At 39.4% G+C, this 26,777-nt stretch overlaps 1 protein-coding gene across 7 annotated transcripts in view; it reads left to right on the top strand.

The window, feature by feature from the left end:
• Positions 1-5,147: 5,147 nt before the first annotated feature.
• Positions 5,148-26,777, top strand: part of KIF27 (kinesin family member 27) — a 98,118-nt gene continuing 76,488 nt past the window's right edge. For 2 of the 7 annotated variants that reach the window (XM_053205199.1, XM_053205202.1), the window contains exons 1-4: positions 5,148-5,299; positions 11,375-11,743; positions 21,547-21,774; positions 24,951-25,909. In XM_053205199.1, the coding sequence (XP_053061174.1) occupies positions 11,446-11,743; positions 21,547-21,774; positions 24,951-25,909 (1,485 nt within the window). In that variant the 5' untranslated portion in view covers positions 5,148-5,299; positions 11,375-11,445. Of the gene's footprint in view, positions 5,300-8,455; positions 8,685-11,374; positions 11,744-21,546; positions 21,775-24,950; positions 25,910-26,777 lie in introns of all 7 variants that reach the window. The other 5 variants (XR_008291223.1, XM_053205203.1, XM_053205201.1 and 2 more) reach the window with 4 other exon arrangements.

Genomic DNA, 26,777 nt, shown 5'->3' on the forward strand with positions numbered 1-26,777 from the left:
GTTACCACTTCAGTGAATTTTGTTGAATATTTTTTACTATCTTGTGTTTTTATATGTGTATTTCTCCCCTGAACAAAATTGAGAAAATTATCATTCTAGCTACCTAACAATTTTTTAAGTGATTTTATTTTTAAAGAATCTCTACCCCCAACCTGGGGCTCAAATTCACAACCCTGAGATCAAGAGTCACATGTTCCACTGATGGAGCCAGCCAGGTACCCCTCTAGCTACCTAACAATTTTTGAGTTCTATGTGCTTTATTCCTACTTTCAAACTGCACAACAACTTTATGAAGTAGGGGCAAGTTTTATCCCAATTCTTCAGGTGAGAAAAGTTGATATTATTTTGTATCCTTAATCTGTAACCATTCTCCTATACCAATTTTTTGTAAATATGAGTTTCAATGAGTACATAATATTCTTTTTTAAATGCACTATTAATTTATCAGTCCCTTTCATTGAACATATATGTAATTTCCAAGTTTTTGATATTACAAATAGTATAATAAACATTCTTGCACATGATTCTTTATCTATTTTCTTAGGAAGATGACAAGAGATGTGATTATGTATAAAAGTGACTGTCTCCCTAAATACTTGCATTTACAGTATGAAAGTTGCTGCCAACTTTATAGGTGAGAATGGTTTGTTGTTTTAATTTGCATTGCTTGATTTATTAGTGAAGTAAAATGTCACTGAAATGCAAGCCAGACTTCAGCTTTCTTGTAATCTGCCTTCTAGGTCCACATGGTCAATCTCTGGTTTTGTCCAGCACTAGACTGGACTTGAGGACTGGCATATCTTTTATTTATTTATTTATTTATTTATTTATTTGTTTGTTTGTTTGTTTGTTTATATGCTTATTTTTATTACAGGTGCCCTGGGACTAGCATATCTTTTAAGTCCCTACAAAACAACCCTCTGTCACAATGCCTCAGTTAGCAACACAGACTTTATTAAAGATTTTGCAGGAGAGAGAGGGGAAGGGTCCATGCTGCACACCTCTCAGCATACAACCTAAAGATCGTTGTTGGCCATTTCTGTTCTCTCTGGAATTTCCTCAGCAGCTATCCTCTCCTTCTTCTCTGAGCCTCTTCTCAACACCTTTCCCTTCCTCCATCTTCCTCATTCTTTCTCAAGAGCACTCAAATAATTCTTCTCTTGGTCTCATATGAGCAACATTATCCTCTTTCCTGAAGCCTGGGTACCAACCAACTCAAACCCAGCTGTGGACTAGCAAAGCATCTTCTCAGCAAAATTATGTCTCTCCATTCCAGCTGTTAAAAGGTAATATTCTCCATGGCATTGAAAGAGGACTTCAACTACCTCCATTTTGACCTCAAACTTTCAAATTAAGTTCTTCTTTCCAGCTTATCTCCCCCCTGCCCTGCGTTTTAAAGTTTATTTATTTATTTTGAAAGAGACAGAAAGAGTGTGAGCAGGGGAGGGGCAGAGAGAGAGGGGGAGAGAGAGAATCCCAAGTAGGCTCCATGCTGTCATCGCAGAGCCTGATGTGGGGCGAGAACCCAAGAACTGTGAGATCATGACCTGAGCTGAAACCAAGAGTTGGACGCTTAACCAACTGAGCCACCCACGTGCCCCTTTCCAGCTTATCTCTTAACTCAGGCAAAGGATGCTGTGAGCAAAGCATCCCCTGATGGGAATCGAAACTACCCCCCTCCCCCCAAGCAATAAGGACTGCCCTGAGCAAGCAAAACCCCACGTGACTGACCCCAAGACAATGATTAACTTGACCTTCACTGCCTACTTGCACATACCCACCAAACTTTTGACCCACATTTCCCTTATTTAAACGTGGAAATATCTTCAGCACTTTGGAGACAGTCTTTGAGATGCTAGTCTGTTGTCTTCCCAGTGTTGGCCTCACTGAAATAAATTCCTTTCCTGTTTCACCACCACTAGTCTCTCTGCCTTTGGGTTTTGTCAGTGCCCAGTGGCCGAACCTGGTCGGTTTGGGCCTCCCCGAGCCAGGTGCTCTTGCGCTTCTGTGCTCGGCTGCATCACAGAAAGGCTACAGGAAAAGGACATCTGTGTCCTACATAGATCACTAGAGAAGGTGTGGAGGATGGATTTGTGAGGGCAAGACTGGAGACATGGAGAAATCATAGGTTCTTACCCTGCCAAGTGTGAAAGCGCAGGCTGCTCCATTCCAGTGCCAACCACGTGCCGCATTCAGCTGCTCTGCTTCAGTCTAGAGAGGCACAGAGGCCCATTAACCAGCCTCTACCCCTAGTCGCGGGAAGGACACCAGAAGGCCAGTTTCCTCTTGGTGCAGCTCTCTGGGTCACTCTTAGAGCCTCCTTTGACTTAGTAGGAAAGCCTTTCATGTGTGAACCCTCTATTCCCCACGCCACAAGGCCGAGACCCCATGACTCTCTCCTTGGCACTCCCAAGTCCCACTTATAAAGACTTTGAAAGGAGATAGGGTTGGAGTTGGAATGGAGTTAGCTTTGTTCTGCTGTCATCCTGGATGGTGTGGGAGGAGATGACAATGACTGGTATCCACTTTACAGTTTGGGGAACTCCTTAAAAAAAGGAGTTCTAAAGATTCAAAATAATTAGTGAATTCACATCTTTGGGTTTTAAAAATTCAAAATACAGGTTTCCCTGCTACCCGGAAGTAGCATGGTCCTGCAAAAACTTTTGTAAGCCAAAATGGTGTAAAGCAAACAAGCAATTACCCTTAATTTTTATGGAAAAAATTTTGAGCATTCCAAGACCCCCAAATACCTTCTCTTTTATTTTTATTTATTCTTATTTTTATTTTTTATTTTATTTTTTTTAACATTTATTTATTTTTGAGACAGAGAGAGACAGAGCATGAATGAGGGAGGGTCAGAGAGAGAGGGAGACACAGAATAAGAAACAGGCTCCAGGCTCTGAGCTGTCAGCACAGAGCCCGACGCGGGGCTCGAACTCACAGACTGTGAGATCATGACCTGAGCCAAAGTTGGACGCTTAACTGACTGAGCCACCCAGGCACCCCAAAATACCTTCTCTTAATTCTTTTCTGATACCTTAGGGCACATCTTGCTAACAGATGCACAAAATAAATCGAGATAAAGCATAGATGCTCACAGACAAGTTCAAAGCTATGGGGGCTTGATGCTGAGGTGCTCAGTATAGTTCCCTTGAAGGCAGCTGGTGGGGCCACTCTTGTTTCCCGGGTGCCTGCTGCCTCTATACTATAAAGATTGGCTGCCAAACAAACCTATTGTGGCTTTTGCCTTTTATCATAAAAGCGAAAATCCTCTTCAGATTTCTTCAGTTAATTAAAAGAGGTAACTAATGTAGATCTTTCAGCCAAGAGGTATAATGTGAACTTTTGAAAAGCAGGGGATACTTGTAATTCAATTTAATAACTAAGCACTTTTTTTTCCACCTTCACTTCTAAGTTCCATGAGAGAAGGGATGCTTTTTGAAAATGCTTAGATTGTGGAGCGCCTGGGTGGCTCAGTCAGTTGAGTGTCCGACTTCAGCTCAGGTCATGATCTCACGGTTTGTGGGTTTGAGCCCTGCGTTGGGCTCTGTGCTGACAGCTCAGAGCCTGGAGCCTGCTTCGGATTCTGTGTCTCCTTCTCTCTCTGCCCCCTCCCCCACTTGTGCTTTGTCTCTCTCTGTCTCTCAAAAATAAATAGATGTAAAACAAGAATTTTTTTTTTAATTAAAAAAAATGCTTAGATTGTGAGGGGTGCCTGCCCGGCTTAGTCAGTAGATCATGCGACTCTTGATGTCAAGGTCATGAGTTCAAGCCTCATGTTGGGTGTAGAGATTACTTTAAAAAAGAAAAGAAAAATCTCTTGGGAGAAAACACTTAGATTGTGCTATTAAAAATGGGAGGCATTGAGGCATTTAAAAGTAAATAGGAGGGGTTCCTGGGTGGCTCAGTCAGTTAAGTGAGCGACTTCATCTCAGGTCATGATCTCATAGTTCTTGAGTTCAAGCCCAGCATGGGACTCTGTGCTGATAGATCAGAGCCTGAAGGGGGCGCCTGGGTGGCGCAGTCGGTTAAGCGGCCGACTTCAGCCAGGTCACGATCTCGCGGTCTGTGAGTTCGAGCCCCGCGTCAGGCTCTGGGCTGATGGCTTAGAGCCTGGAGCCTGTTTCCGATTCTGTGTCTCCCTCTCTCTCTGCCCCTCCCCCGTTCATGCTCTGTCTCTCTCTGTCCCCAAAAAAATAAATAAACGTTGAAAAAAAAAAAAGAAAAAAAAAAAAGATCAGAGCCTGAAGTCTGCTTCTGGTTCTGTGTCTCCCAATCTCTCTGTCCCTCCCCTGTTCACGCTCTTTCTCTCAAAAATAAATAAACATTAAAAAAATTTTTAAAGTAAATTAGAAAAGTTAAACATAGAATAACCATATGACCCAGATCCCAGATCTATACCAAAAGAACTGGAAACAGATGTTAAACAAATACATGCACAAATACTTGTACATGAATGTTTCTAACAGCATTATTTATATTAGCCAAAAAGTGGAAACAACCAGCGTGTCCATCAAGAGATGAGTGGATAAATAAAAGGTGGTAAGTCCACACAATTGAATATTATTCAGCATCAAAAGGAATAAAATTACTGATACATGCTACAACATGGGTGGACCCGGAAGACATTGTTTAGCAAAAGAAGCCAGACACAAAAGGCCACAAATTGTATGATACCCTGAATACAAAGTGCCCCCAATCTGTAGATTCATACAGACAGAGAAAGTAGATTAGTGGTTGCCAGGGACTGCAGGAGAGGGGAACTGGAGAGGCTGCAAACTGACACGGGGATCTCCTTTTGTGGTGATGAAAATGTTTTGGAACCAGAGGTGATGGTTGCACAGCATTGAGAATGCCTTCATGTACACCTTAAAGCGGCTCGATGTATGTTATACGAACTTTACTTCAATAAAAATAAACTGAATTAGCAGCTAAAATATGGAAACGCAACGTGAATCTTTCTTACGTTCAGTTTACAAACTGGTGGGGAGTGACTTCGGTCCGGCATGCTGAAAGCAGTCCCCTGCGAGCTGGCTTTGTAGCCACACCTGGAGGTGGTCTCTAGGCGGCCAGCGCAGCGCTCCTCTCGATGGGGCGGGGCTCGTCGGGGGCGGGGCTCGTCGGGGGCGCGGCGCAACGGCCGGCCGGGAGGGGGCACGTTGGCTGCTGGTTTTGCCGTTGCCGGGAGAACCCGCGACAACAAAGGCGCGGGCGGCGGCGGCGGCGGCCCGGCGGAGCGAAGCTGGGGAGTCCTGTACTGTGCTCGCCGCCGGAGATCAGGGCTTTCTCGAGCCGGTCTGTAAGTGGCGTGCCGGCCTGGCGGGGCTGATGCGGCCGGGTGCAGTGCGGCGCCCTCCCGCCCTAGTGCCGCAGCGCCCGCGCTCTAGCCGTTTCGGGGAGGGGGCGCCGCCTAGGGGTCGGGCGTCAGGGGCCGCCGCGGGACGGCTCGGGGACGGGGGCGGTTGGGCCGGCAAAGCCGAGGGAGGGCGTCGGAGGGAGCTGAGGTCGTTGCTGGGACCCCTGGAGAACGGCATGGGGAAGTTGGGTCCCCCTAGGTAGACAGGCCCGGGGATTAGGGACGTGAGCGAACGCCGGACGGGACCCCACCGAGGCTGATCCTGTGTGTTTTTTGTGCCGGTGCTTCCAACTTCGGGAGCTAAACCGGATGGGAAGGCCCATCCCCGCTGGGGGTTTCGTTTTGTCGCTGGTCTCCTTTTTCCGTTGCGGATGTTGAAACTTTGGTGCAACGCTGTAGAAGTCTGAAAGCCCTCTCCCTCAGAGGCAGGTTTGATTGAGAAAGAGAGGGTATCCAGATTCTTTGTTTGAAACACTTTTTTTTGTTTTAGTCTCTACACCCAAGATAAGGCTCGAACTCACTATCCGGAGATCAAGAGTAGCAGATTCCGAGGCTAAGCCAGGCAGGCACACCAAAACACTTTTTAAATAACACTTCGCCCCCTCCAAGTTGTCACATTTTTGTTTTTCCACTTCACTTTCTATATTCTTTATCTAGTCATTTATGCATTTGGGACCTTTTCTGAGATCCTTTTGTGATTCATTGTTAATTTGCTGGGAAATTTCTTACAAAAATATAGTTAACAGACCACAATTTTTAGACAGGATAGAAACAGTATTAGAAGAAACTTCTTTTTGATCAGTGACATGGCATCATTGATCAAAGATTCTCTTGCCTTTACTCAATTTCAAAACTCCACTGAGTATGCCTAAATATTACCAATCAGATTTCACCTTTCTTTACATTTCTTGGCGAGACAATACACATGCTTCTGGTTACTGCAGTTGACCAGAATCTAAAGTATAAATGCTATGGATTTTTTAAATGCTTAAATGCTTAAATGCTTAAATTCTTGAATATTACTCTTTTACAAGCCATATGTTTAAGGGCCTTTATTTATTGGAATAGAATAGAATTTCATTTGCCCTTGTAGCAAAATTGTTTCCTATTGCAAAAACCAAGAAAGTGAAAATATCCCAGTTGCATTCTGCACCTTTTTTTTTTTAGCAGTTTTGTTGGAAGTAGTTAGGTTTGACTTAGCATAGACTATGACTTTTGTTTTAATGTGATGCCATAAACAAACTTTAAAAAGCTAATCTGTATGATAAAAAACTTCAAATATAGATGTTCAGAGACATTTGAGAGAACCAACTCATTCAGCATCTTTGTAGTTTCTTTGGAAAAGTTTCCAGTACCAAGTGACTGTGGAGTCCTATAGGATACAAGAAAGGATTTATCATACATATGAGTATTTTTTCACAGCCGGTTTTAACTAGAATGATTAAAAGTGACAAGGTTGGGTGCATCTCTTTGTTTTGGCCATTACACATAGCATGTTGACTCTGTTTTGGGATTTTACAGCCCAAGGGAGCGGGTATTTTTTTACTCTCTGAGCTTTTAGTAGACTAATGTATTTGTTACTGTGATCCTTTTCAGACTTTCCCACTCACGAAATTATAATCTGCAGTACTGCTGCAGAGTTTTTTAAAGGCTAGTGAATATTAAATATGTCTTCATTATCATCTCCATAGCAAGTAGTGCCGAAAATGTTATTTTAGTCTGCTAATAGTCTACTAGGTTACTTAATGATAGTGTTCAAGATTCTCCTTCGCGAAAGAGCCCAGCCACACCCCAAACTGATTATTTTTCATTATCTGCACTTGAAAATTATCATAGACTGTTTGTTACATTTTCTTTTTAGCTTTTATATGGTGTAAGCTTTATCCTACCAAGACTGAACATTCATGTACAAGTTTTCATAAAAACATATATTTTTATTTCTCTTGGGTATATACCAAAGAGTGGAGTTGCTGGGTCACATAATAACTCTTGTGTTTTTGAGGAACTGCCACACTTTTCCGAAGTGGCTGCATCATTTTACAATTCCATTGGGAGTATGTGAAGGTTCCATATTCTATACATCCTAATACTTATTTTGAACTGTCTTAAAAAAATTTAAATATATTAATATCCTTTTTTTTTTTTGAGAGAGAGAGAAAATGCGAGCGAGTGGGGGAGAGGCAGAGTGAGAGAACCTCAAGCAGGCTCCACACCTAGTGTGGAGCCCAACACGGCACTTGATCTCACGACCATGAGATCATGACCTGAGCCGAAATCAGGAGTTGCTTTTTTTTTTTTTTAATTGAAGCCTTTTTTAAAATTGAAGTGTAGTTGACACACAATGTGACTTCAGTTTCAGGTGAACAGAAAGTCTATATGTTATGCTATGCTTGCCACAAATATAACTATCATCTGTCACCATGGAGTGCTATTACAAGACCATTGACCCTATGCTGTACTTTTTATCCCCAAGACTCATTCATTTCTTTTTTTTGTTTGTTTGTTTTTCAATGTTTATTTATTTTTGGGACAGAGAGAGACAGAGCATGAACGGGGGAGGGGCAGAGAGAGAGGGAGACACAGAATCGGAAACAGGCTCCAGGCTCTGAGCCATCAGCCCAGAGCCTGACGCGGGGCTCAAACTCCCGGACCGCGAGATCGTGACCTGGCTGAAGTCGGCCGCTTAACCGACTGCGCCACCCAGGCGCCCCAAGACTCATTCATTTCATAATTGGAAGCCTGTTATCTCCTACTCCCCTTCACCCATTTTGTCCATCCCCCATCCTGCTAACCCTCTACTACTGTCCGTTTGTCCTCTATGGATCTGATTTTGCTTTTTGTTTGTTTGTTTTGTTTTTTAGATTCCACATATAAGTGAAATCATATGGGGGCCACCTGGCTGGCTCAGTCAGTGGAGCATGGGACTCTTGGTCTCAGGGTTGTGAGTTCAAGCCTGACATTGGATGTAGAGATTACTTAAAAGAAATAAATAAACTTAAAAAAAAAAGAAATAAAAAGAAATCATATGGTATTTGTCTTTCTCTATCTGACTTATTTCATTTAGCATAATACCCTCTCGGTCCATCCATGTTGTTGCAGATGTCAAGATTTCATTCATTTTTACGGCTGAGTAATATTCCATTACCCCCCCCCCCCCCCCCCCGCCAAATCTTGGATTGTGAGTAACTTGGTCTGTGAGTGTTGTGCAGGAGGAGCAAACATTTCTCGTAAACTTTAACTTGATAAATGAGTGATGTCTTGCAATACAAGTAGTACATGATGCCGAACATCACATGATCACAGCTGAGCCAGTGGTTCTGATATACAGGTACTTTGGATTACAAGCCTGTTTCTGGAACAAATTGTGCTTACAAACCAAGGTTTTACTATGTATATTTATATCCCCCACATCTTTTTTTTTTTAAGTTTATTGATTTTTAGAGAAAGGGTGTGTGTGTGTGACCTGGGGAGAAGGAGAGAGAAAATCCTAAGTAGGTTCTGCACTGTTAGTTCAGAGCCCAACTTGGGACTTGATCTGACGAATCATGAGATCATGACCTGAGCTGAAATCAAGAGTCAGATGCTTAACCGACTAAGCCACGCAGGTACCCCATATATACCATGTCTTTTTTATCCATTCATTTATTGATTAACACTTGGGTGGCTTCCATAGTTCCATATCTTGGTTATTGTAAAAAATGCTGCAAGAAACAGGTACATATGTCTTTTTGAATTAGTACTTCCATATTCTTTGGGTAAATACCCAGTAGTGGAGTTACTGGACCATATAGTAATTCCATTTTTAATTTTTTGAGGAACCTCCATACTGTTTTCCAGAGTGGCCTCACAAGTTTGCATTCCCACCAGGAGTGCTTGAGGGTTCCTTTTCCTCCACATCCTTGCTAACATTTGTTATTTCTTGTCTTTTTGATTCTAGCCATCTGACAGGTGTGAAGTGATACCTCATTGTGGTTTTGATTTGCATTTGTGTGATGATGAGTGATGTTGGGCATCTTTTCATGTGTCTGCTATATGATGTCTTTTTGATTATAGCTGTGTTAGTGGGGTTAGAGTAGTAATCTTATTGTAGTTTTGATTGCATTTCCCTACTGGCTAATGATGCTGAGCATCTTTGCCTGTGCTTATTAACCACTTTTATATATTTGAGGAACAAAGCTTTTAAATTTGATTAAATCCATTTTATCTGTTTTTCCTTATGAAGCTTATTGCTTTTGCTTTGGTGTTACACCTGAGAAACCATTGCCAAATCCAACGTTACTAAGAGTCACTCTTGTGTTTTCTTCTAAGAGTTTTATAAGTTTCAGCTCTTACATTTAGGTCTATGAATGATTTTGAATTGAATTTTGTATATGATGTGAGTAGGAATCAAACTGCATTCTTATGCATGTGGACATCCAGTTGTCCTATGACCATTTATTGAAAAGTCTATTCTTTCCCCCCATTGAATTGTCTCGGCACTCTTGTCAAAAATCATTTGCCCAAAATATGAGGGTTTATTTCTGGATTCTCAATTCTTCTCCATTGATCTTTTAGTTTGTTTTATACCAGTACCACACTGTCTTAATTACTGTTGCTTGGTTTTAGAATTGGGAAAATGTGTCCTCCAAATTTGTTCTTTTTCAATATTGTTTTAGCTATTCTTTGTCCTTTGAATTTCCATATGGATTCTAGGATAAGCTTGTCAATTTCTGCAGTTCAGCTAAGATTTTGATAGGTGTTGCATAGAATCTGTAGATCAGTTTGGAGAATATTGCCATCTTAACAATACTGTCTTTCAGTCCATGAACATGAGATGTTTTTCCATTTATTTAGATCTTCTTTACTTTCAACAATCTTTTATAATCTTCAGAGTATAAGTTTTACATGTCTTTTATTAAACTTATTCCTATGTATTTTTTTAAGTTTATTTATTTATTTTTTTAATGCTTATTTATTTTTGACAAGAGAGAGAGACAGAGCATGATGGGGGAGGGGCAGAGAGAGAAGGAGACACAGAATCCAAAGCAGGCTCAAGGCTCTGAGCTGTCAGCACAGAGCTCGATGCAGGGCTTGAACTCACAGACCACGAGATCACAACCTGAGCCGAAGTCGGATGCTCAACCGACTGAGCCACCCAAGCACCCCTTAAGTTTATTTTGAGAGAGAATGTGAGTGGAGGAGGGGCAGAGAGAGGGAGAGAGAGAATCCCAAGCAGGCTCTGTGTTGTCAGCACAGAGCCTGACGTGGGGCTCAGTCTCATGAATCATGAGATCGTGACCTGAGCTGAAATCAAGAGTCTGTTGCTTAACTGACTGAGCCACCCAGGCACCCCAGTATTATATTCTTTTTGATGCTACTGTAAGTGGAATTTTTAAAAATTTTTCAGGTTCCTTATAAGTATAGTGGGCAATTTATTTTTTAATGTATTAATTCTACCAGAAGTCTTCAGAAATAAGTATACCATATTTTAGAAGTAGAAAAGCAGTGTTTCAGTTAGTTTTGATTATTTTTGAATAATCAATAACTTGGTTTCAAGTTATATCATAGAAATCCTTGAGACTATTTTCATGGATTTATTTCTGATATTTGTGGCAAAAAGATGTTACTTTCCAGCACATAGCTATAAAATCTAGTAAAGGGTTTTCTTTCAACACGGGTGTACAATTATTCGGTTATTTCCTTGTCTTAATTTTCTAACTCTCCAGTTATTCAGTATTTAGATTAATGGACTGGGAAACCTATTTTTACTACAGAAAGAATGGCACAATAGAATCCCATGCACTTATCACTTTGCTGCATCATTTACCAACTCATGGCCTCTACTCCTTAGATTGTTTTGCAATAAATCCAGACATTTCATCTGTAAATTATAGGTGTATTTTTATAAGACAGATTTACTCTTTGTAACCGACTTATATTGGAGGAAAACCTGCTTTAATGGACTTTGCTTGAGAAGATGGTTAATTTATTAGGGTAGAGAAGTCAATAACTAAATTTTGTTTTTATTTTGTTACACAGGAGTCCAGAAATTACATAAAATGGATATTTCTCACACTAGATACTGAATATTAAGTAAAATCTAAGTTGCTATGGAAGAAATACCAGTAAAAGTTGCTGTAAGAATCCGACCTCTGCTATGCAAAGAAGTTCTTCATAATCATCAAGCTTGTGTGAGAGTTATTCCAAACACCCAGCAAATTATCATTGGGAGAGATAGAGTCTTTACTTTTGATTTTGTTTTTGGCAAGAATTCCACTCAAGATGAAGTTTATAATGCATGTATAAAGCCACTAGTGTTGTCGCTCATTGAGGGCTATAATGCAACCGTTTTTGCCTATGGACAAACTGGATCCGGGAAGACCTACACCATTGGAGGAGGCCATGTTGGTAAGATTCTCGTCCTACCTTTGACTTTTATTTGAGACACTAGAATCAAGCTAAAATATAGTAGGTGCTCAGCATATTACTTGAATGAAATAAAGGATAGTCAGGTGAGTTCATGAGATCATCATCTTTGAAAGATTTATTTTTAAATATTGGTGTTTTAGTCAACAGTTTTTTATTGTATTTGCTTGAGGAAACAAGTTTAAGATAATGTTCAGTGTTCAGCCCTTTCCATTTTTTTCCAGTCTTATTGAGATATAATTGACATATACCATTATATTAGTCCAAGGTGTACAATATAATGATTTCTATACATGTATATATTGCAAAATGATTACCACAGTAAGTTTAGTTCACATCGATCATATCATATAGTTCTAAATTTCTTTTTCTTGGATAAGAACTTTTAAGAGCTAATATTTTAGCAGCTTTCAAATACACAATACAGTGTTGTTAACTGCAGTCACCAATATTGTATATTATTACATCCTCAGAACTTAGTTATAACTCAAGAGTTTTTACATCTTGACCACCTTCACCCATTTCCCCCACTCCCTGCCTCTGACAAACCTTTGTCATTTTGAACAGAACTTCAAGTAGAAAGAAATGAGTTAACATGACCAGATTTTGGTCTTTTAACATAGTCCACTTGTAAATATCAGAGTCTTACAACCAAGACTTAGAGGCAGTAGGTAGAATTTGTTATGTGGTTTAAAGTGTCTTTTTTCCCCCTATTTTTTAGCCAATTTTTATTTTATTTTTTCAGCTTTATAGAGGTACAATTGACAAATAAAATTGTACGATATTTAAAGTGTGCATCATGATGATTTGATGAATGTAAACGTTGTCAAAGTATTCCTCCAATGTAGTTAACACATCCATCACCTCACATATAAATACAGATTTCTGTTTTAAATACTGAATATTTTAGAATATAGTTTCTCCTGCTTGTAATTCTAGTTTGGAAAAGGCGAAATTGTTAGGATTTCTTGTAGAGCTGGAAGGAACCTTGAAAATCATCTCTCTTTATTTATAAGTGAGGAGCTCCAGCCATGGAGCAATCACTGAAGGGCTTGCTCAGCTAGAGGGCTAGTGACAGCTGGGATTGAATGCCAAGTCCTCTTTTTTTTTTTTTTTTTTTAACTTTTTTAATGTTTGTTTATTTTTGAGAGAGAGACAGAGTACACCAGGGGGATGAGGCAGAGAGAGAGGGAGACACAGAATCTGAAGCAGGCTCCAGGCTCTGAGCTGTCAGCACAGAGCCTGACGCGGGGCTTGAACTCACGAACTGTGAGATCATGACCTGAGCTGAAGTCGGATGCTCAACCGACTGAGCCACCCGGGCGCCCCGCCAATTCCTCTTTTGAGGCCTTGTTTACTGTATTGATTTTTTTTTTTACTAAATGCAAACTTTTGAATGTTGTACATATATATGTATTATTGTCTAAAATTATTGCTACGTTCTGTATACGTGTAATGACTCTTAATGTATTTTCTACTTTCCTGCTTCTCAAATATAGAATATGTGACTCTCAGAAACATCTCTTATTACATGTAGGGACTGGTGAGGGGTAGAGTTGGAGTCTGGCTGAGTTGAGGAAGCCCTGATTGCAAAGATTAAATGGAGAGGCCGTTAGTGCCCAGTACCCCCCCACACCACCATTTTTAGAATCAGTATGACATAGGATTAAGAGGTTAAAGATACTAGGTTATTTTAGGGTCTCAAAAAATTCAAATTTTCTGTTATAAGTTGTGGGTTTTTGTTTTTTTTTTTTTTTAGGGCTGTAGCCCCATTTTTAATTGGCAAATGTTTTGTGATCTTTAAGACTCAGTATGTTCTTTTTACTAATAGGAGTTATGTTTAGAGCTTGGTGACTTAAATATAGCTATATTGTTTTTTATTAAGAAGCCATACATACAGTTTTAATTCCTTAAGGGAAAAAGTTATTAAGTTTATCTATTCTTGGGGCATCTGGGTGGCTCAGTCAGTTAAGTGACAGACTCTTAATTTCGGTTCAGGTCACAATCTCACTGTTTATGAGTTCAAACCCTGCATCAGGCTCTGCACTGACAGTGCGGAGCCTGATCGGGATTCTCCCTCTCTCCCTCTCTCTCTGCCCCTCCCCCCCCCGTCTCTCAAAATAAATAAATAAACTTAAAAAAAAATTATAGCTGCTCTAAAGTACTTTATACTTGATAACACCCTTAGAAACAGTTTTTTATTTTATCCTCTCGGTTTTCTTATTCTTTTTATTTTTTTTAATATATATTTTTAAAAATGTTTAATATTTATTTATTATTGAGAGACAGAGAGACAGAGCATGAGCAGGGGAGGGGCAGAGAGAGGAGGAGACACAGAATTGGAAGCAGGCTCCAGGCTCCAAGCTGTCATCACAGAGCCTGACGTGGGCTTGAACTCAACGAACTGTGAGATCATGACCTGAGACGAAGTTGGACGCTCAACCGACTGAGCCACCCAGGCGCCCATCTTTTTATTTTTTAAAAGAATCATTTTTTTTTCCACCATGTTAAGTGTACTCTTTAATCCCCATCCCCTCTTTCCCCCATCACCCTACACACCTCCCGTCTGGTAACCGTCAGTTTATTCTCTATAGTTAACAGTCTGTTTCTTGGTTTGTCTCTCTTTCTTTTTTCCTTTGCTCATTTGTTTTGTTACTTAAATTCCACATATGAGTGAAATTGTATGGTATTTGTCTTTCTCTGACTGACTTATTTTGCTCAGCAGTACACACTCTAGCTCTATCCATGTCCTTGCAAATGGCAAGATTTTATTATTTTTTATGGCTGAATAATATTCCATTATATATATCTGTGGTATCTTCTTCATCCATTCATCTATTGATGGGTACTTGGGCTGCTTCCATAGTTTGGCTATTGTAAATAACACTGCTATAAACATAGGGGTTTAAACAAAGGGGTATCCCTTTGAATTACTGTTTTTGTATTTTGGGGGTAAATACCCAGAAGTGCAATTACTGGATCATTAGGCAGTTCTATTTTTAAAGTTTTGAGAAAACTCCATACTCTTTTTCCACTGTGGCTGCACCAGTTTGTATTCCCATCAATGGTGCAAGAAGGTTCCTTTTTCTCTACATGCTTACCAACACTTGTTTCTTGTGTTGTCAATTTTAGCCATTCTGACAGGTATGAGGCGATATCTCATTGTAGTTTTGATTTGCACTTCCCTGATGATGAGAGATGTTGAACATCTTTTTTTTTTTTTTTTTAGTGTTTATTTATTTATTTTTGAGAGAGATAGAAAGAGTGCGAACAGGGGAGGGGAAGAGAGAGGGAAACAGAGAATCCCAAGCAGGCTTCACGCTGTCAGCACAGAGCCCAACATGGGGCTCAGACTCATGAACCGTGAGATTATGACCTGAGCTGAAATCAAGAGTCAGTTGCTGGGGTGCCTGGGTGGCTCAGTTGGTTGAGCGTCAGACTTCAGCTCAGGTCATGATCTCATGGCTTGTGGGTTTGAGCCCCGTGGCAGGCTCTGTGCTGATAGCTCAGAGCCTGGACCCTGCTTTGGATTCTGTGTCTCCCTCTTGCTCTGCTCCTCCCCCACTCACGCTCTGTCTCTATCTCTGTCTCAAAAATAAACATTAAAAACAATTTTTTTAACATTTATTTATTTTTGAGACAGAGAAAGACAGAGCATGAACGGGGGAGGGGCAGAGAGAGAGGGAGACACAGAATCGGAAGCAGGCTCCAGGCTCTGAGCCATCAGCCCAGAGCCCGACGCGGGGCTCAAACTCACGGACCGTGAGATCGTGACCTGAGCTGAAGTCGGACGCTTAACCAACTGAGCCACCCAGGCGCCCCCCCAAAAAAATTTTTTTTTAAAGAGTCAGTTGCTCAACTGACTGAACCACCCAGGTTCCCCTCAAGGATCTTTTCAGGTATCTGTTGACCATCTGGATGTCTTCTTTGGAGAAATGTCTGTTCATGTCTTCTGCCCATTTTTAAATTGGATTATTTGTTTTTTGGGTGTTGAGTTGTATCAGTTCTTTCCATATTTTGAATACTAACCCTTTATTGGATGTCATTTGCGAATATCTTCTCTCGTTCAGTAGGGTTGCCTTTTAATTTTGTTGATTATTTCCTTTGCTGTGCAGAAGCTTTTTATTTTGATGTAGTCCCAATAGTTTGCTTCTGCTTTTGTTTCCCTTGCCTCAGGAGACGTATCTAGTAAGAAGTTGCAATGGCCAATGTCAGAGAGATTAATGGCAGTACTTTCTTGAAGGATTTTTGTGATTTCAGGCCTCACATTTAGGTTTTTAATCCACTTTCACTTTGCTTTTGTATATAGTGAAAGAAAGTGGTCCAGGTTCATTCTTTTGCATGTAGCTGTCCAGTTTTCCCAACATCATTTGTTGAAGAGACTGTCTTTTTCCCATTGCATATTCTTTTCCTCCTTTGTTGAAGATAAATTGACCATATAATTGTGGGTTTATTTCTGGGTTTTCTATTCTGTTCTATTGATCTATGTGTCTGTTTTTGTACCAGTACCATACTATCTTGATTGCTAGAGCTTTGTAATGTAACGAAGTCTGGAATTGTGATTCCTCCAGTTTTGTTTTTCTTTCTTTTTTTTTTACATTTTTTTATTAAATTTTTAAGATGTTTTTTATTTATTTTTTGAGAGTGAGAGACGGAGTGTGAGTGGGGGAGGGGCAGAGAGAGAGGGAGACACAGAATTCGAAGCAGGTTCCAGGCTCTGAGCTGTCGGTACAGAGCCCGATGCGGGGCTTGAACCCACGAACTGTGAGATCATGACCTGAGCCAACGTCTGATGCTTAACCAACGAGCCAACCCAGGCACCCCCCTTTTTAAAAAATTTTTAAAATGTTTATTTATTTTTGAGAGAGAAAGAGAGAGATAGGCAGAATGCAAGCAGGGGAGGGGAAGAGAGGAAGGGAGACACAGAATCTGAAGCAGGCTCCAGGCTCTGAGTTGTCAGCACAGAGCCTGACGTGGAACTTGAACTCATGAACCGTGATACCATGACCTGAACTGAAGTTGGATGCTCAACCGACTGAGCTACCCAGGTGCCCCCAGTTTTGTTTTTATTTTTCAAGATATCTTTGGCTATTTAGAGTCTTTTGTGGTTCCATACAAATTTTAAGATTATTGTAGTTCTGTGAAAAATGCTGTTGGTATTTTGATAAGGATTGCATTTAATGTATAGATTGCTTTGGGTAGTATAGACATTTTCACAGTATTTGTTCTTCTAATCCATAAGCATGGAGCATCTTTCCATTTCTTTGTGTGTCTTCAGTTTCTTTCATAAATATTTTATAGTGTTCAGAGTACAAATCTTTCACCTCTTTGGTTTAGTTTGTTCCTAGATATTTTATTTTTGGTGCAATTGTAAATGAGATTATTTAATTTTCTTTCTGCTGCTTCATAATTAGTGTATGGGAATGCAAAAGATGCCTGAACATTGATTTTGTATCTTGTGACTTTACTCAATTCATTTATCAGTTCTAGGAGTTTTTTGGTGGAGTCTTTAGCGTTTTCTATATATAGTATTGTGTCATCTGCCAGTAGAGTTTTACTTCTTCCTTACCAATTTGGATGCCTTTTATTTCTTTTTGTTGTCAAATTGCTATGGCTGGGACTTCTAGTACTATGTTGAATACAAGTGGTGAGTGTGGTCATCCTTGTCTTATTCCTGACCTTCAGGGGACAAGCTCTCTGTTTTTTACCATTGAATATCTTGTTGGCTATGGGCTTTTCATATATGGCCTTTATTTTGTTGAGATATATTCCCTCTGGACCTACTTTGCAGAGGGTTTTTATCATGAATGGATGATGTTCTTTGTCAAATGCTTTTCTGCATCTGTTGAAATGATCATATGGTTTTTATCTTTTCTCTTACTGATGTGACATACCACATTGATTATTTTGCAGCTTATAAACTACTCTTGCATCCCAGGAGTAAATCCCACTTGATCGTGGTGTATGATTTTTTAAAATATATTTTTGAATTCGGTTTATTAATATTTTGTTGAGGATTGCATCCATATTCATGAGAGATCTTGGCCTGTAATCGTCTTTTTTGTGGTGTCTTTATCTGGTTTTGGTATCAGGGTGATACTGGCTTTATAGAATGAATTTGGAAGTTTTCCTTCCTCTTGTATTTTTTGGAATAGTTTGAGAAGAATGGATATTAGCTCTTTTTTAAATGTTTGGTACAATTCACAGTGAAGCTGTCTGGTTGTGGACTTTTGTTTGTCGGGATTCAATTTCATTGTTAGTGATTGGTTTGTTCAAATTTGTATTTCTTCCTGCTTCAGTTTTGATAGATTATATGTTTCTAGGAATTCATCCATTTCTTCTAAGCTGTCCAGTTTGTTGGCATATAGGTTTTCATAATATTCTATTACATTTGCTTTTATTTCTATGGTGTTGGTTTTTATTTCTTCCCTTCTGTTAGTAATTTTGTTTATTTGGGTCCTCTCTCATTTTTTAAAGGAATCTTTCTAGAAACTTATTCCCTGGCTCTTTAAAAATTATAATAATGTGCATTGTAAAAAGAATTGCAAGTGATGCTTAAGAAATTAAATTAGGGGTGCCTGGGTGGCTCAGTTGGTTAAGTGTCAGACTCTGGCTCAGGTCATGATCTTGCAGTTTGTGAGTTTGAGTCCGGCATCGGGCTCTCTGCTGTCAGTGCAGGGCCCACTTAGGATCTTCTGTCCTCCTCTCCTGCCTCCCCCATAAAAAAATGAATAAACATTAAAAAAAAAGAAACTAAAATAAATGAAAACCAGTCTCATCCCAAGGAAATAACCATTTGATGCATAGTATTCTAGAGTGCTCTAGACATTTTTCTAGGCATTTTACAAATATGCATGTAGTTTTATTCTTGTTGTTTTGTTTAATGAATTATTATACCATTATTTCTATAACTTTCTTTTTGCATTTAACAATATAAAGTATTTCATTTCTTCACTTTTGTGTCATAGAAATTTACTCATTTTTTCAGACTATATAATATTCTACAATTGGAATGGACCATAGTTCCTCCATTCCAGTTTTTATTTATTTCTGAGAGAGAGATAGAGTGTGAGCAGAGGAGGGGCAGAGAGAGAGGGAGACACAGAATCTGGAGCAGGCTCCAGGCTTCGAGCTGTCAACCCAGAACCCAGCGTGGGGATCCAACTCACAAACCATGAGATCATGACCTGAGCCGAAATCAGACACTTAACCGACTTCTTCCTTACCAATTTGGATGGCTTTTATTTCTTTACGTTGTCGAATTGCTATGGCTAGGACTTCCAGTACTATGTTGAATAAAAGTGGAACTCTTTTGCACTGCTGATAGGAATGCAAACTGGTGCAACCACTCTGGAAAACAGTATGGAGGTTCCTCAAAAAATTAAAAATAGAACTACTCTATGACCCAGCAATTGCACTACTAGGTATTTATCCAAGGGATACAAGAGTGCTGTTTCGAAGGGGCACCCCAATGTTTATAGCAGTGCTATTGACAATAGCCAAAGTATGGAAAAAGCCCAAATGTTCATTGACTGATGAAGGGATAAAGAAGATGTGGTGTATATATATATATACAATGGAATATTACTCGGCGATCAAAAAGAATGAAGTCTTGTCATTTGCAACAACGTGGATGGAACTAGAGGGTATTACGCTAAGCGAAATTAGAGAAAAACAAATATATGACTTCACTCATATGTGGAATTTAAGATACAAAACAGATGAACATAAGGGAAAGGAAGGAAAAATAATGTAAACAGGGAGGGGGACAAACCATAAGAGACTCTAAAATACAGAGAATAAACTGAGGGTTGCCAGCAGGGTGTTGGGTGGGGGGAAGGGCTAAAGGGGTGAGGGGCAATAAGGAGGACACTTGTTGGGATGAGCACTGGGTGTTATATATAAGTGACAACATCTGTTGTTGCCTGAGTTAATTTTAGCCATTCTGACAGGTATGAGGTCGTATCTCATGTGGCTTTGATTTGTATTTCCCTAATGATAAGTGATGTTGAGCATTTTTTTCATGTGTCTGTTAGCCATCTGGATGTCTTCTTTGGAAAAGTGTCTAAACATGTCTTGCCCATTTCTTCACTGGATTATTTGTTTTTTAGGTGTTGAGTTTGATAAATTCTTTATAGATTTTGGATACTAACCCTTTATCTGATATGTCATTTGCAGATATCCTCTCCCATTCCATCCATTGCCTTTTAGTTTTGCTGATTGTTTCCTTCACTGTGCAGAAGCTTTTTATCTTAATGAGGTCCCAGTAGTTCATTGTTGCTACTTGTTATTTTTATTTTACTTTATTTTTTTTAATGTTTACTTTTGAGAGAGAGAGAGAGCAGGGGAGGGGCAGAGAGAGAGAGAGAGAGAGAGAGAGAGAGAGAGAGAGAGAGAGAGAATGAATCTGAAGCAGGCTCCGGGCTCTGAGCTTTCAGTGCAGAGCCCAATGTGGGATTCAAACCTACAAACTGTGAAATCATGACCTGAGCCGAAATCGGATGCTTAACCGACTGAGCCACCCAGGCACCCCTGCTGTCTGATTTTTAACTAATGCTGTTTTTTCCTCCTATAAATAATTTATCGAGCATTTGTAGTGCCTAGGGCACCATGCTAGGCCCTGAGGCAGAATAATCTTTTTTTTTTCAATAGGATGCCTATTTAAACTAATAGTCATTTTCCTGCTTCTCAGAACCTTGGATTTACTGACTTGTACCAGAAACTAGAACATTCTCTAGAAACTTTTGTGTGTTCTTTAAATAACATACAATAGCTAAATGATAGCTGTTGATGTATAAAACTTTACAAGTTCTCTCTCCGAAGCTGTGTCCGGAATATAAGTGTAACGTTGAAAATATGGCATTTAGGTTACCAAAATACCTATTGAAGCTTTATGATAAATATTTGAAATTCAGTGTTTTGGTAAGTTTTGAATTATTGTGTTTTGTTATCTTTTGAAGTGGGAAATGAATGAGCTGTTTCTAATCGACTTTATATTCTGGGTAATCTACAATGTGTATATTGCACTGTAGTTCATAGGTAATGCTATTGGCTAGTTCCTGGAAACTCTCAAAAAAGAATCTTCACTCTCTCTTGTATTAGAAAAAGCTACAGCTTCCTTTATTTGCCACACGATGGCAGTCTTGCATCTTAAATTAGGTGAAAGGTAGTCCAAGTTAATAGAGGTTCACATTTTCAGGATGTTTGTTGCCAAAAATCTAAACATTGGTAATTTTCAACCTGGAAGCTAGTTATTTTTAAGGTTCATTTGCAAGCTAACCCTTTGCGCTTGAAACTTATTTTCTATGGAACAATGCTACAAATGCTGGGTAGGTTTCTAAATTAACCTAACTTATTTAACCTTAAGTCCCAATTTGTTCTTTGACTTGTTTCACACTTTACCTTGTAATTTTTAAAACTATTTAAAAAATTGTTGGGGCGCCTGGGTGGCTCAGTCGGTTAAGCGGCCGACTTCGGCTCAGGTCATGATCTCGCAGTCCATGAGTTTGAGCCCCGCGTCGGGCTCTGTGCTGACAGCTCAGAGCCTGGAGCCTGTTTCAGATTCTGTGTCTCCCTCTCTCTGACCCTCCCCTGTTCATGCTCTGTCTCTCCCTCTCTCAAAAATAAATAAAACGTTAAAAAAATTTTTTTTAATTGTGGAAACTTTTACACATCAATATTATAATTTACAGTTTTAAAAAATTTGTAATATAGAGAAATGTAAGAAAATAGATGTATACATTATAAATTTGGGGTTTTGGCTTTTCTTATATTTTAATTTTCAGATGTCCTTTCTTTCTCTAAATTTTTAGCTTCAGTTGTGGAGGGTCAAAAGGGTATCATTCCTCGAGCTATCCAAGAAATATTTCAAAACATCTCTGAAAATTCTAGCACTGACTTTAATATCAAAGTGTCTTATATAGAAGTATATAAGGAAGACCTAAGAGATCTTCTAGAATTGGAAACATCTATGAAGGATCTTCACATCCGAGAAGATGAAAAAGGAAACACAGGTAAATAGCATTGACTGCCTTCATTACCAAAAAGATGTGATTTAATTCAGTTTCTGGATATATTGCAAAGAATCTTTAAAACAGACATAGAAGCAAAAGGAATTTGTTTTTTCTTTAAAATTGAATACCTTTTTGATTCTCAATATCCATTAAATCACCCAGGTGAAAAGTAGTTCAGACTGGTTGGTTAGATGAAGTTAGTAAGTTGTAATTCAAGATACTTATATTCTATAATTGTTCCCGCTCTGGGCTGAAGATCAGTGAGACTTTGAAATAGGCTAAATTAGTATTTGTACTTTTTTTTTCTCCCAGAGTTTCTCCCAGATTGGAGATGGCTTCTCCCTTTGGTGTTTGTCCAAGTTGATCTAAGATTCTCCTTTTGTCCTCTTTGATTTTGTCCTGTACTTTGTTGTATTTTTCAAGATCTGACTTTCTATGCTAGCAACTTGTTAATCTCATTAAATATCAATTTGTTTGGAAATGGGAGAAGGTTCGAATGGGTCAAAATGCAAGTATTTTAAAGAATAGCACCTCCTGCTTTTCTGATTTAAAGGGTTATATGTTCAACATAGAACATTTTGAAAACATAGAAAAGTTTAAGGAAGAAAGTTATTAAAGATCAGCTTTAATCCCAGAACCCAGAAAAAGTAACTTCTGTTTTTGGTGTGTTTCCTTCCAGATTTCTTTTCCCATGCATGTATAATTTTTTTTAATATACTTGCAACCCTACATATAGCATCGCATCTTATTTTTTCATGTGATATTTATATGGTGAGCATTTTCACACAACATTAAATATTTCTCAAAGTTATGAGTCTTCATGGTCATGTGGTAATTTGTCTTCTAAATGTATTATACTTTAATATTCCATTGTTGGACATTTAAGCAGTTTCCAGAGTTTCATTATTATTAACAACAATGACTTAGATGTGTTTCTAAGAAAGGATACTTAGGTAGAACCTTCTTGGAGAAAAAGGATCCTGCTTGAGGAGTGTACCCTTGAGGGAATCTCCTCGCAGTAGGACTGTAAGGTTGTTCAAACTGCCTGCAGGGGGCAGTGAAGTTTGTTGCCTTTTTAGCCCTGGCTTGGCAGCCCTGGAATTCCTCAATGTTTGAAAAAATTGGTTTTTGTTTTGTTTTTAATTTTTTTTTACATTTATTTATTTTTTGAGAGAGAGAGAGACAGAGTACAAGTGGGGGAGGGGCAGAGAGAGGGGGAGACACAGAATCCGAAGCAGGCTCCAGGCTCTGAGCTGTCAGCACAGAGCCTGACGCAGGGCTCGAACCCATGAACTGCAAGATCATGACCTGAGCTGAAGCCGGTCGCCTAACCGACTGAGCCACCCAGGCACCCCTGTTTTGTTTTTTAGAAAGAAAGCATACATGGTAGTCTATGGTCTTATTAGATAATTCAGTGTAGTTTATCTTTTCTGGACAGAATCTAGGCCAGTGTTTTGAGCTTCTGTGTCATATAAAAGGTAATTCTTGAATGTTTTTATTTTTTGTTAAAGATACAAAAATAATACATATTTATTGTAAAATAGCCCATATGCTGTCACCCCTGATAAACTTAATAGCTGTTATCAGTCCTGCAAAAGTTTTGGAAAGATGTGACAAATGCTCTTAAGACAAATTGCCGTATGTTTTATACGGTATTCCACTCACAACCAAAATGTATTTCTTTGACATCCTTATTTAGTTCCTTCGTGTAAAGCACTGGTTGGCATCCAACCTGGATGCTGCACAGTTAGCATCACCATGGAAGCTTTTTAAAAAATACTGATTTCCAGGGGCGCCTGGGTGGCTCAGTTGGTTAAGTGACCAACTTCAGCTCAGGTCATGATCTCGCAGTTTGTGAGTTCGAGCCCCGCGTCGAGCTGTGTGCTGACAGCTCAGAGCCTGGAGCCTACTTCAGATTCTGTGTTTCCCCCTCTCTCTACCCCTCCCCTGCTCACACTCTCTGTCTCTCTCTCTCTCTCAATAATAAATAAACGTTTAAAAAGTTAAAAAAAAAACTGATTTCTGGGCCCTGCTTTTCAGAAATCCTGATGAATTTGTCTGATCGGGCCTGGGCATCAGTACTTTCTCTTTTATAAAGCTTCCAGATGATTTGCAGATAGGTTTGAGGACCATGGATAGTGCTAAGCTGTAGCCTAACATTAAAAAACTTTATGAAAGTTATCCTTTGATTTACAGTTACATTGTCATACTTTATAATTGGTGATATGTTAGCATTCCCTGTTTGTAGTATAAGTACTTTAGAACTTTCAATGAACTAGGTTGTTAAGAAAGTGTCATGATGGAAATAATGAAAGCAAAATGATTATTTTTCAAGAAAACAGTGACATAATCGGATCTGAATAAAGAGGAACCATGGCTCTGTAATTCAAGCACAGAATCAGGAGCTTTATGACTCTGATTCAAAGCCCAAATCCACCTTCTTCTTTTTGAAATATGTTTGGATATAAACAAATAATGTGGGTGGTAAGCTTTGGTTTATTTTTGGCTCTTATTCTGCTGTTGTTGAAATAGAAACTTTTTTGCTTTTTGTGAATTGCCAACATGTTTGTTTATCTTATACTCTGATATTACGTAGGTTAAGCCTGTTTTTAAAATGAATAGCCAATTTATTTATACTGAAATCTTCATGTATTGTTGGTTATGACCACACAGTACCAAAACCCTTAAACCTAAGGATGGTTTGAAGACTCAAAAGAAACTGATTTCTTTTAATTAATCTACTACTAGTTAATTCTTTTGAGTTAATATTTAATTAATCTATTTAAATAAGTCTGTTAGACTCTATAAGTCAAAATACTGGATTAAAGGGTTTTTCTTTTCTCAGTCATCTTAAAGAATTGAGTGTGATATGTGACTCCAAAGAAACCAGATTGTTTAATACACACACACACACACACACACACACACACACACACATATAATATCTTTTAGAATTTAAATATCAAAATGAGTGCCGTCTATTAAAATAGTTCCTTTGGGAGATTATCCAAAATTACTTAATGATATTGCTGTCACTATTGTTTGAAATGCTCTTGATTTTTTAAGACACGTTCTTAGCCTGGGAAGTTTAGCAAATAATAACTGTTGTGGTTAAGTTTAACTCTACTGGGTTTTGATTAAAATTTGGTTTAAAAACTTGCTGTTGCTATTTTAAGTGATTGTTGGGGCCAAGGAATGTCACGTGGAGAATGCAGATGAGGTGATGAGTCTCCTGGAGATGGGGAATGCAGCCAGGCATACAGGTACCACCCAAATGAACGAGCACTCCAGTAGATCACATGCAATTTTTACAATCAGCATTTGTCAAGTAGAGAAAAATACAGAGGCAGCTGAAGATGGATCATGGTATTCCCATCGGCATATTGTCTCAAAGTTCCACTTTGTGGATTTGGCGGGCTCGGAAAGAGTAACTAAAACCGGGAACACTGGCGAACGGTTCAAAGAATCCATTCAGATCAACAGTGGGCTGTTGGCTTTAGGAAATGTAATCAGTGCTCTTGGGGACCCACGCAGGAAGAGCTCCCATATTCCATATAGGGACGCTAAAATCACCCGGCTTCTGAAAGATTCCTTGGGAGGCAGTGCCAAGACTGTCATGATCACTTGCGTCAGCCCATCCTCCTCAGATTTTGACGAGTCCTTAAATTCCCTCAAATATGCCAACAGAGCACGCAATATTAGAAACAAACCCACCTTAAACTTCAGCCCCGAGTCTGACCGTATGGACGAAATGGAATTTGAAATCAAGTTGCTTCGAGAAGCTCTGCAAAGCCAGCAGGATAGCATCAGCCAAACCAGCCAGATCCATCAAGAGGGGACTCCTGATAAAAACAGGATCCGGTCTCTTGAGGAACAAGTAGCTCAGCTACAAGGAGAGTGTCAGAGTTACCAAACCTGTGTAGAGGAAGCCTTTACCTTCCTGGTGGACTTAAAGGGTGCTGTCAGACTGAACCAAAAGCAGCAACACAAACTGCAGGAGTGGTTTAACATGACCCAGGATGTCAGGAAGGCGGTGTTCACCTCTTTCAGAGGGAGCCACGGCGTCGGCAACCTGGAAGAAGGACCACAGCATGTGACAATTCTGCAGCTAAAGCGAGAGCTTAGGAAATGCCAGGTATGTAGACACCACTTCCGTTAGTGACTTGTTTAAGGACTCCGTTTGGGCAAGGGTCATTTTGGGATTCCAGAAGTTTTTAAAAAGGATTATATGTAAATTCCCATTTGCCTTTTGCTCAGTCTCTTTTTTCCTTTTCCTACTGCTTTGTCCTCATTTTCCTTTCTCTTTTAATATTTTTTTAATTTTTTAAAGTTTATTCATTTCGAGAGACAGAGAGAGCAAGTGGGGGAGGGGTAGAGAGAGAGGGAGAGAGAGAATCCCAAGGAGACTCCACAATGTCAGCACAGAGCCTGACACAGGATTCAAAGTCCGGAAACTCAAGACCATGACCTGAGCCGAAACCAAGAGTCAGATGCTTAACCGACTGAGCCACCCAGTTGCCCCTCTCTTTGAGTATTTTAACTTGTTACATTTATGAAGTAGAATCTTGGGGACCTGGTCATTAATTTAGAGGGTGAAGAGAAACATAATTTCAGAAACAAAGTGAAGTACTTTATTGAGTTTTTATCCCTCTTTGGGTCAGTGGTTCTTGAAGAAAAAAAAAAAACTTCACCCCTTGAGTGTGGAATGTTGAGTTTTTTAAAAAAGTTTATTTATTTATTTTGAGAGAGTACAGTGGGGGAGGGACAGAGAGAGAGGGAGAGAGAGAATCGTAAGCAGGCTCTGTGTTGTCAGTGCAGAGCCTGATGTGGGTTCGAACCCATGAACTGCGAGATCGTAACCTGAACTGAAATCAAGAGTCAGAGGCTTAAGTGACTACTGAGCCACCCAGGCACCCCGGAATGTTGATTTTTTTTTAAACAAACAAAATCATTGTATGTGACAATATTTAAGGGATGTAGGTATGTACATGTGTACATATTAC

Source organism: Acinonyx jubatus, chromosome D4, assembly GCF_027475565.1.
Source record: "Acinonyx jubatus isolate Ajub_Pintada_27869175 chromosome D4, VMU_Ajub_asm_v1.0, whole genome shotgun sequence".
Lineage (NCBI taxonomy): Eukaryota > Metazoa > Chordata > Mammalia > Carnivora > Felidae > Acinonyx > Acinonyx jubatus.